Source organism: Brassica napus, chromosome C2 (genome assembly GCF_020379485.1).
Source record: "Brassica napus cultivar Da-Ae chromosome C2, Da-Ae, whole genome shotgun sequence".
Classification (NCBI taxonomy): Eukaryota; Viridiplantae; Streptophyta; class Magnoliopsida; order Brassicales; family Brassicaceae; genus Brassica; species Brassica napus.
Window position 1 is genome coordinate 45203134 of NC_063445.1, and position 20538 is coordinate 45223671.

General features: G+C 34.7%; 1 protein-coding gene and 1 long non-coding RNA gene across 2 annotated transcripts; both read left to right on the top strand.

The window, feature by feature from the left end:
• The first annotated feature begins 6514 nt into the window (after positions 1-6514).
• BNAC02G32650D (protein RGF1 INDUCIBLE TRANSCRIPTION FACTOR 1) lies at positions 6515-8266 on the top strand. Its single transcript, XM_013864207.3, has 4 exons — positions 6515-6808; positions 7142-7342; positions 7447-7677; positions 7866-8266. The coding sequence occupies exons 1-4, from the start codon at positions 6746-6748 to the stop codon at positions 8076-8078; spliced, it is 708 nt and encodes a 235-aa protein (XP_013719661.1). The 5' UTR covers positions 6515-6745; the 3' UTR covers positions 8079-8266.
• Positions 8267-10299: 2033 nt separating this feature from the next.
• On the top strand, positions 10300-19088 carry LOC111203188. Its single transcript, XR_007319585.1, has 4 exons — positions 10300-15246; positions 15464-15558; positions 15649-15718; positions 17159-19088. It is a non-coding gene; the product is annotated as an uncharacterized LOC111203188 (long non-coding RNA).
• Positions 19089-20538: the final 1450 nt, after the last annotated feature.

Consider the following 20538-nt stretch of genomic DNA (forward strand, 5'->3'; position numbering starts at 1 on the left):
CATTGATATTATAATTATATTGTTTATTTAATAATTATATTAATTAAACATGTGACTAATTAATTTATTTTTAATTATTTAATTTATTAAGTAAATTATCAACTTTGTCGCATAAAAATAGATAATTTCAATAACAATAATTAAAATCATTTATTTCATTAAAGGTATCAATGTAATAAATTATGTGAGAGTTAACGTGAATGCGACATATAAAATTTTGACTTCCGAAATAATATTATAGAACTCACATACTGCAGTTATAATTAAATTAAATAAAAATTAATAATCCGAAAAATAAAACAAAATTGTCCCGTTCTAAAACACAAAGATGTTGTGAAACTAGAGAATATAATATATATTTCTGTATATTATTAATAAATAAGTGTTCCCTTTATATAGGGGTTACAAGAGAGATAAAAAAAAATACAATAATAGGAAAGATTACAAATTATAAACATAAACAAATTAGGAAATATGCAAGTTGTAGCCGCCTCTCTCTCCTCTCCAAGTCTCGCGGCCGCCTCTCTCTCTCTAGGGTTGGGCCGTCTCTCTCTCTAAGTGTTTAGGACGGTTATGGACCGGACCGGTTATGGACATCCACCAATTGATTTATAACACTCCTCCTTGGATGTCATAACCATACAGAGATTGTAATACGCTTAATGTTGTCTCATTAAAACCTTATCAGGAAAACCCAGCAGGACAAAACCATGATGAAGGAAAAAGAGTACAACACGTACTACTCCCCCTAATGTGAACCTCAGTGGAGGTCCTTCAGCCTACGCATCCCAATCTGATCCGTGAGCTTCCTGAACGTGCAGGTAGGAAGTGCCTTGGTGAATATGTCAGCTGAATTGTCACTGGATCGTACTTGGACGACCAGGACCTCACCGGCTTTCTAAAGCTCGTGAGTAAAGAAGAACTTAGGCAATATGTGCTTCGTCCTATCACCTTTTATGTAACCGTCCTTGAGCTGAGCAATGCACGCAGCATTGTCCTCATACATCACGGTTGGCTTTTTGCACTCGGCCATCCCGCAATTAGCTCGGACGTGTTGGGTTATCGATCTCAACCAAACACACTCGCGGCTGGCCTCATGTATGGCCAAGATTTCCGAGTGATTAGATGAAGTGGCCACGATGGTTTGTTTCATGGAACGCCATGATATGGTCGTACCTCCATGTGTAAAGACATATCCTGTCTGAGATCGAGCTTTATGTAGATCTGATAAATAACTAGCATCAGGAAAGCCAACTAAACCATTTTTGTTATGGTTAGTATAATATAAACCCACGTCTTTCGTTCCTTGCAGGTAACGAAGAACATGTTTGATCTCATTCCGATGCCTCTGGGTCGGACAGGAGCTAAACCTAGATAGTAGGTTCACGGCAAAGCTTATATCAGGCCGTGTGTGAGTTGCCAAGTACATTAAAGCTCCTATGGCACTGAGATATGGCATTTCGGGACCTAGGTCATCTTCATCGTCCACCTTGGGACGGAATGGGTCAGTGTCCATGCCGAGAGACTCACGACCATAGGACTGGTCAGAGAATGGCAATCGGCCATGTTGAACCTCTTGAGTACCTTTTCAGTGTATGCCATCTGATGCACAAGGATCCCATCATTTATGTACTCAAGTTGTAATCCCAAACAGAATTTTGTTTTCCCAATATCTTTCATCTCGAATTCTTTCTTAAGGTATTCAACCGTTTGGGAAATTGTATCCAGAGGTTCCTAGGATATTCAGATCATATATTTCGTTGATTATCAATATTGTTCTCGAGAACTTGCTGTACATTCAGCTCAATACCCTCTAGTACTTTCATTATCCAGTGGACCATATAAATATACAGTCACTACATCAGTTTGCTGCAAGTCTAATTTTCTCTCTTATATAGCCAGACTTATGAGAAATCTTAAAAGTAGTTGCATCCACCACAAGGGAGTATATTTCCTCATAATCTATTACTGATCTTTGTGAGAATCCTTGTGCAGCATTAGCTTTATATCTCACGATGTTTATTCCTCACAAGACCCATTTATATCCACTGGTTTAAACATTATGGAGTTTTAATCATATGGCCAAATACGCCTTTCTTCTTTAAACTATTTAACCCCACGTTTCCATTCAATCTGTTCTACGAGTGCACACTCTTATATTGACGTGGGTTCATGATCCTCGCTTATATTCATAAATTCAAGTGCTACCTTGTATCATCTTATGTCGACATTCCTTACTGTGTTCTATTATGTTCCAGACATGATATAATCGATTGAGATTCATTCTTATCAGGACCTTTTATACTTTGCAGCTTGGCGTCCCAAGCTACATTGTTTGGTAAATGTACCTTAGAGCCGGCCGGCCTTATCTCTATGTCTGGGATGGTTTCCTTGACCTCGGATTTGTTTTATCATTTTATGCACCTTTCTCTTTTGTTTCCGAGGATTCTTATCTTTGGAACTCATTGGTCTATCTTGTATAGACTCTGTAGCAACTTGACTGTGTCTCTCTTGGACATCAATTTAGTTGGTGCTTTACAAACTGGTTTATATATGACTTAGTCATTCTTTTTCGGGTCAGCAAATGTGTCTTGCATTTGATTAGCTAGCTTTGTAAATGTATAATCTTTGGACGTCTATTTCACATTCTTTAGTCTGAGGATTTTGCCAAGACAATGATGGTCGATGTCATTATGTTTCTCTTACCAGCTTATTATTTTCTCCCCCTAATGTTGGATAGTCGGATCCATTAAACTTTGCAATCCGTGTTCTTGGCCACTAAATAGATCACCCATATTTGGCTCAAGGTACTTCATTATTTGTGGGAGATTCATATCCAACACATATCCCCATCCTCATTCTCTTCTAAGGATCCATCTTAGACGGCACATATATTTGTGGTGGCTTATTCAAATATCTCAAGATGTTATATGTTTAGCTCATGACCCGTAGTAAATTTGAGATGAGAATATTTATGCTCACTAATGGTCTGATGCTTATTAGTTAAGATGCATGTAAATTCGTGTGTCCCCAAGCCTTGGACTGAGAATTTGGACCTATGGGTAATGGCCAATACAGATTTATAAAAGGATTCAGCCAAGCTATATATAGTATGGAAGTGCTTTGGGACATCATGGCCTAATGAGTTTCCCTTGTGTTCATGCTACACACGTGAGATTCTATGGGATAACTCTTTGTGTCCTTTCCAATATCAATTTCGCATCATGTTTTGGACCAGGATGGCCAATCCGGTCATACCATAAAGTGTATAATTTCGTGGGTAAACCATTCTGGTTACCATGACTATTGCCTCTATCATACTAATCTTGGCATAGTCTAGATCAATAGAGAATGCAGGTATAGTTTTTTTTTTTTTTAGACAATCTGAAGTTTCATAATCCATAAGATCGTCCTTCTCATGATTGAAGTCATTTTCATCATCTTGGTAAGTCATATGGGCTTCAGGATTCATCCCTTTCAGACTCTCTCGATAGAGGTCAACAAGATGCTTGGGAGTCCTACAAGTCTTAGCCCAATGATTGCTCATTCAACATCTATGGCACACATATTTCTCTGATTTAGTCGAGTGTTGGGGTTTGAAAGAAGATCCATGGCCACGACCATGGCCTCGTCCAAATGAGCCACGTTCCCGTCCATGGTCTCGACCATTTCCTCGCTCGCGGCCAAAGTATCTTCGACCGCGGCCACGTCCGTTCGATTTGTCTCGACTACGGCCATGCTGGTCGTTTCCTTGGACGTGATTGGGCTCTTTATTGTCCTCTGTAGCGTGTGCATCAGTTATTGTCCTCTGTAGCGTGTGCATCAGGTAGTGGAGCTGATCCAAGCGGTCTCATCTGACTGTTTCTCATTAGTAATTCATTGTTCTGCTCAGCGAGCAAGAGACAAGAAATAAGATTAGCATAGGTTTTGAAACCTTTCTCTCGATACTGTTGTTGTAACAGCACATTGCTTGCATGGAAAGTGGAAAAGGTTTTCTCAAGCGTATCCTGTTCCGTAATACTTTCACCACACAGTTTCATTTTAGAAACAATCTTAAACAGTGCAGAGTTATATTCATCCACCGACTTATAGTCTTGGATCCTCAGATTCATCCAATCAAACCGAGCTTTTGGTAAGATCACCGTTCTCTGGTGATCATATCTCGATTTCAATTCAGTCCAAAGATCTAGTGGATTCTCAATGGTTAGATATTGGTCCTTGAGACTCTCAGCTAGATGATGACGAATGATCAAGATGGCTCTATAACGATCCTTTTCATTGGCATTATTGTTTTTGGTGATACATTCACCGAGACCCTTGGATTTCAAGATGTTCTTAGCATCGAGCGCCCATTGAAGGTAATTATCTCCAGATAGATTTAGGGCAGTGAAATCAAGGTTGTTGATTTTCGACATCTGAAGTTATAGATTAATATTTTTAGATCTTTTAGGAATAGTTTTTAATGTTTAAACGATTAGGGTTTTGTGTTCAAACAATCAAACAAGCCTTCACAGCCAAGATCTATGCCTCATGGCCAATGAGCAAGCCGCACGGCCATGGATGCAAACTAGTTCGTTTTTATGCATTTAGTGTGTCGTGTAATTGCAATCCTAACATGGTTTGTTTCTATCAGTTCATGATGCAATCAAAACAAGCAAACCTATCGGCCAAGCAAAGATCAAGCCACCATTCCTAGAATAAGTTCTAAGTGTAATTACAATCAATCAATGTGATTAAGTTATGGTATGAATGCAACAAGGCCACACGGCCACGAGTATGATCAAGTCTAGAACAGTTTAACCTAATATGTAGTTTCAGATTTCGATTTTAAAATAATCTAAACTAGGTCATTAGTTTAAACAAGCTAAACAATTAGATTCGAGTTTGAACAATCCTAACAATAGTTCTAGGTGATCAAATCAACCAATCAATGTTCAATTTCAAACAATCAAAGTTGATTTTCAGAATTAGGGTTTTAGTGTTTCGATTTTATTAACAAGCAACTTCAATTTCAGGATGATCAAATTCAATCTCAATCAATCAATCAATCAGTTTTAATTAATCAATAGCTTTCGAATTAGGGTTTAGGGATTTCAAAATTTTGATCTTAGTTCAAAGGGATTTGATTTGAGATTCAAAACCTTTAAGGTTCTGATTTTAATTGATCAATGGATCAATCTCGATTTTTAGGGTTTGGGGATCGAACTTATAGAGTTTCGATTTACTCGCTTAGGGATTGATCTATTATCCTATGGCTTTCATCTTAGAGATTATATTTTAGGGTTTCATTCTTTACAATCAACCAAATTCGATTCTTTATGTTCTTAGAATTCGAAATACCTTTAGTTTAGTTGTTTGTAGAAACCGGACCACCAAGAATGAACCTCGAGCTTAGACACGATCGGGACGCGAGCTGGCTGGGACGCGAGCTGCTTCTATCGGATCGCGAGCGGCTCTGATGCGAACGAGAGTTGTTGCTGTCAGATCGCGAGCTGTCCTTGATGTAGGATGGAGCTGAGTTCGTCTAGGATCAGGAACGCCTTGGGGCTGGAGCTGATCAGGTGGACACGAGAGTCGCGAACGGATTAGGGTTCGTCGGTATCGTCGGGTTCGGATTAGGGTTCCAAAGCAAATCGGCGCGCACTGTATCTGTGCGTGAGGGCGCGTCGGTGGTCAGATCGACAAACGGTTTGCACTGACTGATTTGTCTTGGCCAGGGCTTCGATTTGATATCTTGATCGTTTTCTGGGTCCTCACGGTTTGGGAGAACGGCCTCTTCGAAGTTCCGAGGCAGATTCCTTTTCATTTAGGGTTTTAGGGTTTTAGCGATTTGGTTTTAGGCTCAGGGTGTTAGAGGTTATCGTGCTGATAACGTGTTGTGAAACTAGAGAATAGAATCTATGTTTCTGTATATTATTAATGAATAAGTGTTCCCTTTATATAGGGGTTACAAGAGAGATAAATGGAAATACAATAATATGAAAGATTACAAATCATAAACATAAACGAATTAGGAAATAGGCAAGTTGTAGCCGCCTCTCTCTCCTCTCCAAGTCTCGCGGTCGCCTCTCTCTCTCCAAGGTTGGGCCGTCTCTCTCTAAATATATGAGCCGTTTATGGATTGGACCAGTTATGGACATCCACCAATTGATTTATAAGAAAAGAAAAAAAATTTTCTTCCAAAATCAAATTTAAGTGTTTATCATGCTGACGACACAAACGATTGCCAACAATTTGGTTAAATGATTTATAATATGTGTGAAAGTCTTGACAAATAATAAAATAATATATATTAGTTTATCACATCGCAAGACACCAAAAATCTAATTTTTCAAACAAAAATTATTTAAAAGCTTTGTACACGTGTATTAAATTTAACATATTTGTAAAAAAAATCAGAAACATAAAATTTTTATGCATGTTATAAAGGAAAATAAATAGATATTTCCTTGAACTCAACGCATCTTAGGCATGGACTTGAGGTTTGGAGCTAGGTTCGGTTTAATAACAAACGCAATCTTAGGCTTGGAATCTATGTTGGTTTAGTCGAAACTGAGGATAAGAACGACTCTTTCTCTCTGCTCTTCTCAACTTCTTCTCTGCAAGAAACTCATCTCTCTCGCTTTCTTAAACCCCTTTTCAATATTTCTCACATTCTCTCTCTACAACTCTTTAACCTATTTCTACAAAAGTTCTGGGGCTGACTCTGAAAAGCCACGTCGCTTAACTTACTGCATTCTCAAAAATGGCGATCGAAAATCACGAGAACCCAAATCAAGAGATCAAGCCTAAGAGCAGAAGAAGCATGGTACGTTCAAGATCATGACATTCTTGACTCTGTTTTCCATTGTTCACTCTGTTTTTCAATGTCTACTCGCAATGCATTATCGATTCTAAGATTTGGGTTCTTACTATTGATCACTGAAGTTTCTACGGGAAAAAAAGTTTTGGTCTTTCCCTGATTTCTTTTCATATTGTCAAATTTTTCAAATTTCAGTTTCTGCTGAAAATGCTCTGTTTTGTGTATAAATAACGTGAAGGAGCCAGTCAAGAGTCTCTTTAACTCCATAAAGGAGAAGACTTCGATATGTGGAAGCAATGGTGTTTCTGTTAGATAAACGAGTGATCTTGTTTATCTCAGGGTGTAGGTGGACCAGAGGAAGAAGAGAATCAATGGCCTCCATGGCTGAAACCATTACTGAAAGAAGAACACTTCTTTGTTCAATGCGACTCTCATGGAGACTCACCTAAAAACAAATGCAACATGTATTGTTTGGACTGCACTAATGGCTCCTTTTGCCCTCTCTGTCTTGAACATCATAAGGATCATCGTACCATCCAGGTTCGTTGCGTTTCAAGGAGGATCCAGAAGTTCTCATGCATATATAGATAGCATTTGGCGAAATTCTGATATTAAATGTTACTGTTCTTGATTTGCGCATGCAGATAAGGAGATTGTCGTATCACCATGTTATAAGGGTCAACGAGATTCAGATGCATTTAGACATCTTGAGCGTTCAGCCGTATGTGATCGACAGCGCAAAGGCTGTGTTTTTGAATGAAAGGCCTCAGCATGGGCGTCTAAAGCGCGTTAAAGGAGTTAGAGTTACTACCTGCGATGTCTGTTCTCGTGGCCTTGTTGACGATTGCTTTTGCTTCTGCTCTCTTGGCTGCAAGGTACATTACCAATCATTCTTGTTCTGTTTTTTTTTTTGTGATAAAAAGAACGAAACTTTGGTGTTAGCTGGGTTAAAATAGCTAATTTATGAGTTGAATTCCTCTGTTTTTGTGATTTCTTGTTTATTTACAGAGAAAAGTGTGAGACTTTTGATTTGGGTCTTCTTTATTGTGGCACCTATTAATAGGTAGCAGGAACTTCTAGAAGCTTTGAGAAGGGACGGGAGCATACAGTAATGGAAGCAGAGAATTCGAGCAACATTTCAGCAGTAGAGGATGACATTCCAAAGCCACAGAGTGTAAACGCATCAACACCACAACTTCCTACTTCTACTTCTACTTCTACTTCTTTGAGAAAAAGACCAAGAAAGGGTATCCCTCAACGATCTCCACTGCAATGAGGTTAGATCGCAATGACGAAGAAGGTTGTGTTACATATCAAGGTTAATTGTTATATATTAGACATCCTCAAAAGAGTTGGTAAATAGCTCAATACACAATGTAAAAGGTTTTAACTTTGTTTGATAACTAGTAAGTGTAAATATATGATATCTTCTTGTATATAATGAGGATAGACAGGTAAAAGTCAGAATTAAGACAAGATACTGAGGTTTTTTACGTAGTTGGATTTTTCACAAAGTCCTTGTGTGAAAATTTGGCTTTGGTGAATTATATTGAAAAATATCAGGATAGCAATAAAAAAAGTTTTTGTCACAAATATAGATTTTAAGGATCAAAATGACCAAAATATTTCATTAAAGAGATAAATATACACTTATATCCATAGGGTTAACTAATCAGTTAAAGGACGGAGATTTGGGATTGAAATTTAAAATTTTATAAAATAAAAAATAAATGTTAAAATTTTGAAAATAAAAATTTTAAAAATAGTTTCAGAAAGTATTTTTGATTTACAAAAAAAAAAATTGACAAAAAAAAAGTTTCAAAAAATAAATTTAAAAAAAATAAATAAGTTTATAAAAAAATTTGAATTTGAAAACATATAATCTAAAACTATAAAAAAATTATTTTTTTTATTTTTTTTATTTTTATTTTATTTTTTTATATATCTAGGGTATTAAAGTCTTTTTACCTATTAAATGAAACATTTTGGTCATTTTCCTCTTTGTGGTCTATTTTTGTGATCAAAATTTGAAAATTGTCTATTTAGGAGAATTGCCAAATTATATAACAATGACATATACCTTTTACATTCTTTTTTTAATGTATTATAGAAATCCGAAGTTATGTTATGGATATTTCACATTTGTATATAAAGAATATTTTCATGGGCAGTTTTCTAAAATATCCATTTTTTAAGCTTTTGTCACAAAAATAGCTTTTAAAAAAAAGAAAATGACCAAAATAGCATTTTTTTGTTTTGAAAATTTTAATATTTATTTTTAAAAATTTGAAACTCTATCCCCAAAACCCACTCCTTAACTTTAAACTCTAAGTCAAGATTAGCTAACCCTAGGGTAAAAATATATTTTTACTCTTTAATAAAACTTATTTTAGTCATTTTCTTCGTTGATAGCTAAATTTGTGACAAAAACTTAAAAATGGCTATCCAAGGGAATTTCTCTATTTCCATCCTAGATTACTTAAACTCTTGTATAAATCTTTGTAAAGTCTTGGACAATACCAAACATATATACAAACCTTTCACGAATTCTCTTAACAATTTAATAAACCAATTTTTTAGACAGTCTAAAGAACAACTAACCAGCGCATTCTTCTCGTTGGCATACCTTGGATAACGCTGTGGCCACATCCATCACAAATATGCCGAGTCCTTTCTATTGTTGCAAAAAGAACTTTCACCTTGTGATAGATGTGATCAAATGTGAAAGCGGGTTTCATGTAAATGATGGAATATGTAATCAATGTGGATAGTAATACAACTTTTGTTGCATGTGTAGAACCATTTTGTTGAATCAAGTTGTTTCTCACATATGTCACACCAATGTTTTATATCCACGTTTTCCTAGCAGCAAAGGAAGAAATGATGCTCATCGTGTTTGCAGCATACCTGATTAGAAAGAAAATGTAGCACATCAATAACAAATTGAATATGCATGTAGCACACTGTAGGTGGGATCCCTGACAATGATTCTTGTAACCTTTGCAGATGTTCCCTTTGAATCGGAGGTTCCAATATGAAAAACAATATAAGGGATTAAATGACTTTATGGGTGAAATAATCAGAAAAAAGAAATATAGAAAACATCTAGTAGATTTTGTAGGAACTTTACTTTATTACAATACGGACAACTAATATTTGAAATAATAATAAAAACATAAATCAAAATTACTACTAAAATAAACTGATAAAGATGCAGAGATGAATTTCATCTCTTTTTTTTAATATTTAAACACTCCATAGTAAAGTATGACGGTTTTATAACGCTCAGATTTGCAAGATACAATCGCAAGATATAATTGCACATCTACATTCCACGTTACTCATAACAGAAGCTAAAGAACTTTTTCTTTAGTTGTACTCCTATGACAACAAAAAATAAAAAAATATAGAAAATTAAAAAAAAAAGATTATAGAGATTATTGTTTCTTGCTTATGTTTTTTAAATGAGAGAATAGATTATAGTCAAAGATATTGTGGAGTCTTATTTCTCAATTTAATTTGACATTGAGAAAAGGAGTTACAAAATTTCTCATCACTTTTTGAACTGAATAAAAAATCTTATTCTTTGACTTTGAATTAATATTGATCAGATATTTAAACATAACCCAAAATAAAAAATAAAGATTATTGGACCGATGTCCATATACCCGAATCCACACTCAAAACTGAACCTAAGCCAGAGTCCATATTAGCTCGGCTTGGCGCGCGCATAGTTTAGTTTGGGTTCAGTCTTTCTACAATTGTCCCAAGGTTTCTACTTTTTCGGGCAACTCAACAATTCGTCATTTCCATTTTGTGCATGTCAAACAACAAACATAGACCAAGCATTTCTCATTCAAACAAACTCTAATTTATCATAAAGTTGCCCGATAAAGTTGCCTGAAAAAATATCGGCGCATTATGTCTTAAAACTGAGTTCCAGCAGATATATATTTATTTTGAGCAACCCTTTTATGTGCGCTTGTACATGATGCCACTGAACTTTTGAACACAATTCAACTAACTTATGTCATCATGGTCGTTTAGCGGAGAGAGATCTTGAACAAGTTTGTGATTATGCAAAACATGATCTAGGTTAATAAGGAAGATTAACACATCCCTTGTGGAGAGAAAATAACATTGTATACAAAGTAGACATCACACGCTTAAGTGATGCACTGCACATACACCTACAAAGTGGCATTGACTGTATACATCTGCAGCATTTTGTAATTCACGCGTCAAGTGATTTTCATGACAAAAATGTTTGATAAAATCAGATCATACCTTGGCGCAACACTTTCACTATCATCTCGTTTTTCGAACTCCCCTTCAAGTTCCCTCATTCAACACTCGTGGAAAATTCGTTTTAACCAGAAAACTTGAATCTGGCGAAAAAATTCAATTTTATGTTTTAGCAGAAAAACTCAATTTTCATTTTTGATGGGAAAACTTGTTTTGTCGGAAAAAAAAAACATTTTGCTGTTTTTTGGGAAAAAAATTGGTTTCATATAATCGTAATTTTTAAATATTTATTTAAATATTATTGGTGTGAAACAAAATCAATGAGTTAAAAACTCAATCTACAAAGCTCATGAGCTAATTATGTTTAACCATATTTGAGCTTTGTCTCAAAAGGAAGGGTTATGACTAAAAAATTTGATACATGGTTTGGGCTAACCCTGTTAGGTTGCCTCATTTTAGTTTTTGGGTGCTTTCAAGTTCCATTTCTTTATACTACTACATTTTGTATATGGTCGATCTCACATTTGGAGTTGTGATGAATATAAGAAACAAAGAGAAATGTTAGAGGAGACTCCAACAACAATGTCGTAAGAGTTTTCAAAAGAGTGTTCATCCAAAGTACAGATGCAAATCAATCTTATGTACTCAATTCTTTGAGTTTATAAACTCTTATAAATCTTATTTGATTTATAAACCCTTATAAAAAGTTATGAGATAATTATGTTTCTTCTTGTCACAATTTAACCAATTGTAGTTTGATAGAGGCTTGCCTAAGCAATCTCCTAAGACAGAATTTCGCCCCTACAATGGTGTGTGTAGTTACGTAGGCATCTATCTTGAGGATACAACTATCAATCTCCGTACAACACACCCTTACCGAAACCCTAGCAAACTTTACTTTAAGTTTTCCTTCAGAAACTTGTTATGGGAAAGAAGAAGATTAAATCCACTTGATTCTCAGAAATCTTATATCTTCTTCTCTTTCTTTCTCCTATTGCACTTGATCACTTTATATAATGACTCAAGTGGTGCCTTTAATCAACGCATACGTTAACTCAAGCGATGCCTTTTAATCAACACATATGTTGACTCATAACCGATACGTTTTGTCTGAAATGTTGCTTCCTTTAATTAATTAAAGTCCAACAATACCCCCACAATTTCTATTCAAACTCAACAATACCCCACATTTGAATAGAAAATAAATTCAAATATTTCTGAGAAAGTAGAATCAATATGCATCAAAAAATGTGTCTTTTGGAATTGAACATTTCCTAGTAACAACTTATCGGATTTACTTTGTGGGTAATGAACTACAGTCTTGAATTAACCACATTTTATAGTAAACCAAGACAATAAGTGAAACACATATCTTATCAGCTAATTTCTAGTTTATACGGTTGTGTTCATTTTGGTCCTGAACATATCCTGACTTTGTGAGAGCTCTAGAGAATTTAGCCATATCAATTCTCATAGGTGCGACCCGACACCACTCCCATATAGGTAACGTTAGTTAAAGATAGTCCACTCTATCTCTATTCTACAAAAGATACTAACATTTTTAAGAATAAATTATTAATCTCCAATATAGGTACCGTTAGTTAATATTTCATAGGAATGAGAAATGTGTAAAACGTCTTGAGTCTTCCCCAACTAGTTTGGCTATTGAACCTAGACCATGTAATCTCCAATGTTGCTAGGTTAGGTTTCCATCAAGTGATGACTCATTATGTTGGCTTGAGACTCATTCCCATCGAAATGAAAACAACTTTCTTTTTAGATAGGCTTTTGGTCAAAGTATCAACCAAGTTATCCTTTGATCTAATGTAATCCAATGCTATCACCCCATTGGAAAGCAATTTTCATGCATGTCCACGTCTATACGTCTTGACTTGCCATTGTAATTATTTTTTCTTTTACCAATAATGAGAATGAGTAAGTGAATAACGTACCATCTGACTCTTGTTTAACTCTAATTTCAAGAATTATAACAGCCAATCTCATATCTTTCATGAACAATGACTCATTAGAATTTCTTCCACTGGTTTCACCACAGAAACAGTGTCACTTATCGTAAAGTTTAAGAATTTTCCCACAATGAATGTCTTAACGCTTGCAACTTCAGACTTGTATTTCTTCTCTAATGATCCCTACAACTATTTTGAAGTTTGGAATATATGACAAACATCGTAGAGAGAATTGTCCAAAGTGTTAAGAATATATATTTATTGCACAAAAAATCGTTGTGCGTCCATGCCTCTGAAGCTTTAACGATTTCATCAGGAATATTACCTTCTACAGGTAACTCTGGTCCTTCAGAAGTCAAGCACTGTGCCAGATTCAGTGTCGAGATAAAACAACATCTTTTGTTGCCAGCTTTTGAAATCCACTCCTCGGAAAACAAAAGGTTTCTCTATATGACATTTCACAATTGCAGTAGATTGATCCATCTTGCTTTCTTTGAAAAGAACAAAGGAAATTTCTATCTTAGATTGTTATTTAAAGCACATATGCAATCAATCTTACATACTCCATACGTTTGAGTTTATAAACTCTTATAAATCTTACTTGATTTATAAACCCTTATAAAAAGTTACGAGATGATTATGTTTCTTCTTCACAACTTAACCATTTGTGGTTTGATAGAGGCTTGCCTAAGCAATCTCCTAAGACAGAATTGCTACCCTACAATGGTGTGTGTAGTTACGTAGGCGTCTATCTTGAGGATACAACTATCGATCTCCGAAACCCTAGCAAACTTTACTTTGAATTTTCCTTCAGAAACTTGTTATGAAAAAAAAGAAGATTAAATCCAATTGATTTTCAGCAATTTTCTCTCTTCTCTCCTTCTTCTCTTTCTTTCTCGTATTGCACTTGATCACTTTATATAATGACTCAAGTGGTGCATTTAATCAATGCATACATTAACCCAAGCGATGCCTTTTAATCAACACATATGTTGACTCATAACCATCACGTTTTGTCTGAAATGTTGCTTTCTTTAATTAATTAAAGTCAAACAAAGAGGAGAAGAGTCTTCAAAAGCAAGATCATCAATAGAGAAGAGGAGTCTTCAAAAATAATATATTTGGTGTACGTTGGGATCGAGCTGAGAATAGGGATCATCAGTTCCTTTTGGAATCATGCTGAGAAATGACTTTGGTTGTGCTCAAAGTGTCATCGGAAGATTATATTAGCTACGGTTATCGATCATAGTATTTAGCATTAAGATTTTTTTAGTTTTAATTCTAATGTGTGTTCTTTAAAAAATATTCTTGTTGGATTTTACAGAATTTGTATCAGTCTCATTTTTGTTAATAAACATTTAAATTTTATCAAAAAAGAAACAAAGAAAAACAAATGTTAAAGAATTGATTAAACAACAATTACAAGAATCAGTGATCTCCATTACTTGTAATATAGTTCTTCGTTTAATATTAAGTTTCGTTGTAGACTTTAAAGATATGTTTTATTATAAATGTCGTTTTATATTTTCAATGCATATGTTTAATAGTTTTTCCACGTTTATCCATATTTTTATTTCATTAATTAACAAAAATAAAATAAACAATGTATTAATTAGGAGTACTAAAAAATTTAATACTATTTTTAATGTGTTAAGAAACATTAAACAACATATAAAATGAAACTGATGAAATATTATTATTTTCCCTTAAATGAGATCAAGATGAATGTCCACATTCAATAATTGCAATGAATGAATGCTCAAACGGTCAAACCTTAGAGCATGTTTATCAGTGTGTCTTAGGGGGGTTGTTTAGCTAAATAGGCAATTAAAACAAAAGGAAAAAAGACAATTAAGCAAAGCACGTCTCCTAATTTGGGTCTTGAAGGCACGTTGCTTAGGGGGTACATGGCACAATCAGATTGGGTGGAGGAGCGGTCCGTCTCATTTCTTCTTTCTTTCTCTCTTTTTGTTTTTCGTTTATCTTCTCTCGGTGGCGAAACCGTGAATCCTCGACACCTCGACGACTCCTCGACGAAACGGCGAGGCCTCTTTCGGTGGCTCTCGGCGAGGAAGGAAAACAACGCACTGTCTATCGGTGGCTCCCCTCCAACAAGGAAAACGGCGACATATCTCTCTCTATCGGTGTCTCTTTGAGGCGTCATCTCTCTCTATCGGTGGCTGATTGCGGCGAAGATAAACGGCGACTGTTGCGGCTTTGGCGAATCGATAGGTTGTATATCTCATTCTGCATGTTTTGATTCTGATTTATTAGATTAATTTGATCTGTTTTGATTGATTTGATTAATTTGATCTAATTTGATCTGTTTTGATTGATTTGATTAATTTGATCTGGTTTGATTTATTTGATCTGTTGTGATTTCTTTATTCATCGTGGGTTTTTGTGGGAGAATATTGATCAAAATCGTTTCTTTTGGTTTTTCGATCAGGGAAGTTTCTGTGGCAGAGGATTACGAAGCTGGTGGAGGTTTGGTTGATCATGAAGATAATGATGGTTGCGTTGCTACTCATGGAAGGTCTAAAGGTTAACTTTTAAACCATTTTAATCTGCAAAATTATCTTAAAATATAAATCTTTGTAATGGTTTTGATATGCTTCTGTCTTTTGTCTTGAGGTTGTTTGATGAAGATGGTCTTAAGGTTGTTTGATCATAGTGAGACAAAGGCCTACGATCGTTGACACAGGTAAACCCCTCTCTTTGCTCTGCGCAATTAGATAAAGCATTGAATCAGGTTGAAATGAATTAACGTGTGGTCAGTGTTTGGTTTGATAATAAATTGATGTTTAAGTGGTTAGATAGAAAGGAGATTATGGTTGGCTTAGGTAATAAATACTTTTGTATGGTTAGATAGAAATGAATGGATTACATTTATGAATGTGTTGGATAAATGTCTAATCGGGCTTCTCTTCAATGCGTTGAAGCTTCTCTTCCATCTATTAAACTCTGTCCATCTCCTCTGTGTTGAATACATTTCTCACCGATGGTCTTTCCTTCCCACTTTCTCATCTCTGTTATTTTCTTTTCTCTTCCTTGAGCTTGCTTCCGAAATGGATTCTTATCCATCTTCCCATTCCTCAAAATTTGTTGACTTACTTAATAGCCAACAAAACATTTCATTTGGTAACTAAGAAGAGAGTGTCTCACTATCTTCATCACAAGCTGTTGGAACCGAAGATGGTGGAGAGACTGGTACACAGCGTAGAGAAAGGCGGAAATGGGCGACTGCGGATGATATTCTGCTGATTAGCTCGTGGCTTAACACAAGAAAAGATCCAGTGATTAGCAACGAGCAAAGATCAGGCACTTTCTGGTCAAGGGTAGCAACTTATTTTGCGGCAAGTCGTCAAGATGGTGTCTGCGAGAGAGAGAGGCTATGCATTGCAAGCAACGTTGGCACAAGATCAATGATCTTGTGTGCAAGTTCTGTGGAGCCTACGAAGCTGCAAGCAGGGAGAAGACCAGCGGTCAAAACGAGAATGATGTGCTCAAACTAGCACATCAAATATTCTACACCAACCATAAGAAGAAATTCCTCTTGGAACATGCTTGGAAAGAGCTTAGGAACGACCAGAAGTGGTGTGAGGCATTGTCTGCTAAAAACGAAGGAAGTTCTAAAAAAAGAAAGTGTGAAGACGGTAAAGATTCTTCAAGCTCTCAAGCAAATGACATGAAGCGGCCACCGGGTGTAAAGGCGTCAAAGGCCCGTGGTAAGTAGACAATGGGTGAGGAGAAATAGTTGAAGGAGTTTGAGACGATGTGGTCTATAAGACAATAAGAACTCGGCATGAAAGAACGCTTGTCTAAGATGAGACTACTCGACAGTCTGATTGCCCAAAAATAACCTCTCGTTGAGTATGAAGAGCCCTCAATAAGAAGCTGATCAATGAGCTGTTGTTGTCTTAGTTTAAGTTCCTTTGTTGTGTTCTCTTGAAGTTTAATGTTCTGTTCTCTTGAAGTTTCATGTTTATGTGGTTCTTGTTTATGATAAAAATGTATCGGATAAGTGCTTGTTAATGGTAAAAATTTGTTTTTAAAATGTGCTTGTTTATAGTTTCTTGTTCTCTGTTAAATGTGCTTGTTTATGGTTTCTGTTCTCTTATAAATGTTCTTCTTCATCTTGCAGGCTGCTTATATCTTTGGAGCAAAGAAGACAGAGGTCACGGGTTGTAAAAGCTAGAAGACAGAGGTCACGGGTTGTTGTTGTTTGTTGTCATTGTAAAGGCTAGAAGACAAAGTTATAAGTCACGGGGATGAGAGTGTGTAAAGTACACGGGTTGTTGTTGTTTGTTTGCTTGTTTCAATTTTGCATCATACACACGATTATAAATTGGTTTGTAACCAAGAATCTCAAACAATTATATCTCTTCTTTCTATCTTTAAGAAATCTAAACTCTCAAACTCTCAAACTTTCTATCTTCTTTCATTTTATATCGTAACCAAAACTCTCAAACTCTCAAACTTTCATTTTATATCGTAACCAAGAATCTCAAACAAATCAATCTGTTCTTTCTTCTCCTAACCAAAACAAAAACAATTTTCTATCTTGTAACCAAAACTCCACAACTCTCAAACTAAAACAATCATCTCATGGCATCTTCATCTGAAAACCCTTTCGAGGATTTTTTTGATGAAACTTTCGATCAATATTTTGATCAACGTTTCGATCAAGCATTTGAAAATTTGTGCAATACTCATGATCATCAAGAAGACCAAAGGAGAACAAGAAAAAAAACAGGAATTTATTGAAAGAAACCGTGAAGAAAGCAATCTTCGGTTATGGAATGATTATTTCAGTGACGCTCCTACATATCCTGAAATCTATTCCACCGACGATTTAGAATGAACAAGCCATTGTTCATGTGTATTGTTGATCGCCTCTCCAATGAAGTTCAATTCTTTCGTCAAAAGCAATACTTACCGGAAGACTTGGTCTCTCTATACTTCAAAAGTGTACAGCAGCTATTCGTGTGTTGGCATATGGTTTTGCGCTTGATGCGATCGACGAATACCTCCGGTTCGGTGCAACCACTGCTCGGTTATGTGTGGAAAATTTCGTGGAAGCAATAATAAATTTGTTCGGCGATGAGTACCTAAGAAGACCAACACCGGCTGATCTTCAGCGTCTACTTCATATTGGAGAGCTTCGTGGATTTCCCGAGATGATAGGAAGCATCGATTGTATGCATTGGGAGTGGAAGAATTGTCCGATCGCTTGGAAAGGCCAATATTCTCGTGGTTCGGGAAAACCCACAATTGTTTTAGAGGCGGTTGTTTCATATGATCTCTGGATATGACATGCGTTTTTGTGACCTCCAGGCACCTTAAATGATATTAATGTTCTTGACCGCTCACCTGTTTTTGATGACATAATAAATGGTCGAGCCCCGCAAGTGAATTTATCGGTCAACGGAACAGAGTACCATTTGACTTACTATCTCACCGATGGTGTTTATCCATTATGGACAACTTTTATCCAATCTATTCCAATTCCCCAAGGGCCGAAAGCAGTTTTAATTGCGGAACGTAAAGAAGCTGTCCGAAAAGATGTCGAGCTTGCTTTCGGAGTTTTGCAAGCTCGATTTGCCATTGTCAAAAATCCCGCCCTTTCTTGGGATAAATTCAAGATTGGAAAGATTATGAAAGCATGTATCATACTCCATAATATGATAGTAGATGACGAAAGAGATGAATACACTCAATAATATATATCTCAGATTTCCAACAAGGAGAAGGGAGCGGAAGTTCACATGTCGATCCCACCTATTCTACAGATATCCCAACTAATATCACCAATCAGATTGGTGTTCGAACAAGAATTCGTGATAGACAAGCGTATCAGCAACTGAAAAGTGATTTGGTTGAACATATATGGCGTAAATTTGGAAGTGATCAAGACAACAACTGAGCTTCGATGCCTCTTTGAAATTGTTATCGCTTATTTTACTAATATTTATTTTTACGTTTTCATGTTTCTATTTTAAAAGCTATGTTTAAAATGTTATGTTTGACTTTGTTTTATTTAATAAATAAATTTAATCATTGTTTAATATTTTATGTTTACGAAAATTTTAATATTTTTAAATTGTTATGAACCTTAATTAAGAAACCACCAATAAATCACTATAATTAAGTGTCTCTTAACAAAGTTTCTTATCTTAATTTTAACTAGAGCTGGACCAGCCCGATCGGGTGGGTGTTTTTCTTGTTTACGTAATGTAACTAAATATTTTTTACACCATTACATAATCTATAAAAAAATTATAGTAAAATGGTGACAAAAATGCATCACATAATACATATATTGCTGTTACATAATTCCACTAATAGTAAAAGTAAAATAATTAATATAGCTGTAAATGTAAATATCACGCGAATATTTTTTTTTAATTAATCGATATCATTTTTATTTACCCGATATCGAATTGGCTAGTGGTAAAGAAAATGCTAGTAGCCTTTCATTGGTCGGGTTTGATACGCGTTGGAATGAATTATTTACAACATTTGGGTTTCCAGTAAAAAAAACAACTTTTAAATTTTTTAGGAATATACTTTTGTTTTCTATAAATAATATAATATATATTTATTTTTCACGTATTTTGTATTTTTTATTATGACATTACGCATAATAATTAAAATATATATTTTTAGTTTGTTTTTAGTTTATGTGTGTGTTTTCCATAAACTAACATATATATGCGAAAATAATATTTGAGATGTTTTGATAGGTTTTTGGTCATAAATGATAACTATATTTAAATTTTCAACCCGTTATATAAGTAGTCTTAATTTTTAATTTCTCAGCCCGATATATAAATATTCGTCATGCATTTTTAGTAAAATATTTGTATTATACTTATTAAAATGAGTAATTTGTTAGAATGAATAATTGCATTTCTTGTATTTATATTATTATCAAATTAATTTTATTTTAACTTATTGACTTTAACATTTTATTATATGTAGGATTTTTATATTATTTGAACTTGTTTTTCTTTTTTTTAGAACATTTTTATCTTGTCTAAATTTTTTTCTTTACATACAAAACTTGAAGAATATTCTTTTGAAACTTTCCCTATTACAATTTTCTAATAAGAAAAATCTTAGGTGTTTTTAATTTTTTTTAATAATAATACTTAAATGTACATGTTATTAACAAATCTAATATTTCAAATCCTTACTAAAGAAAAATAATTTAAGGTAAAATTCAATTGAACGTATGTAATATCATACATAATTTAAAAATAATTTTCTAATATTATTTTAGTTATATATATCTAAAACAATATCGTCAATTAAATAGATTAGTCAAATTGGTTATTTGAAAATTTTAATTAGGTACAAATTTAGAATTATCAAGTAAAATTGATCTTTTTATATATGTTCTCATTATTAAGTTGTTATTCCTAAATACAACATATCCTTTAATTTTTTTAAATATTGTTAACTGATTTCATTAACAATAAAATTTTGAAAAATGTGATAAACATTATTTAATAGAGGATA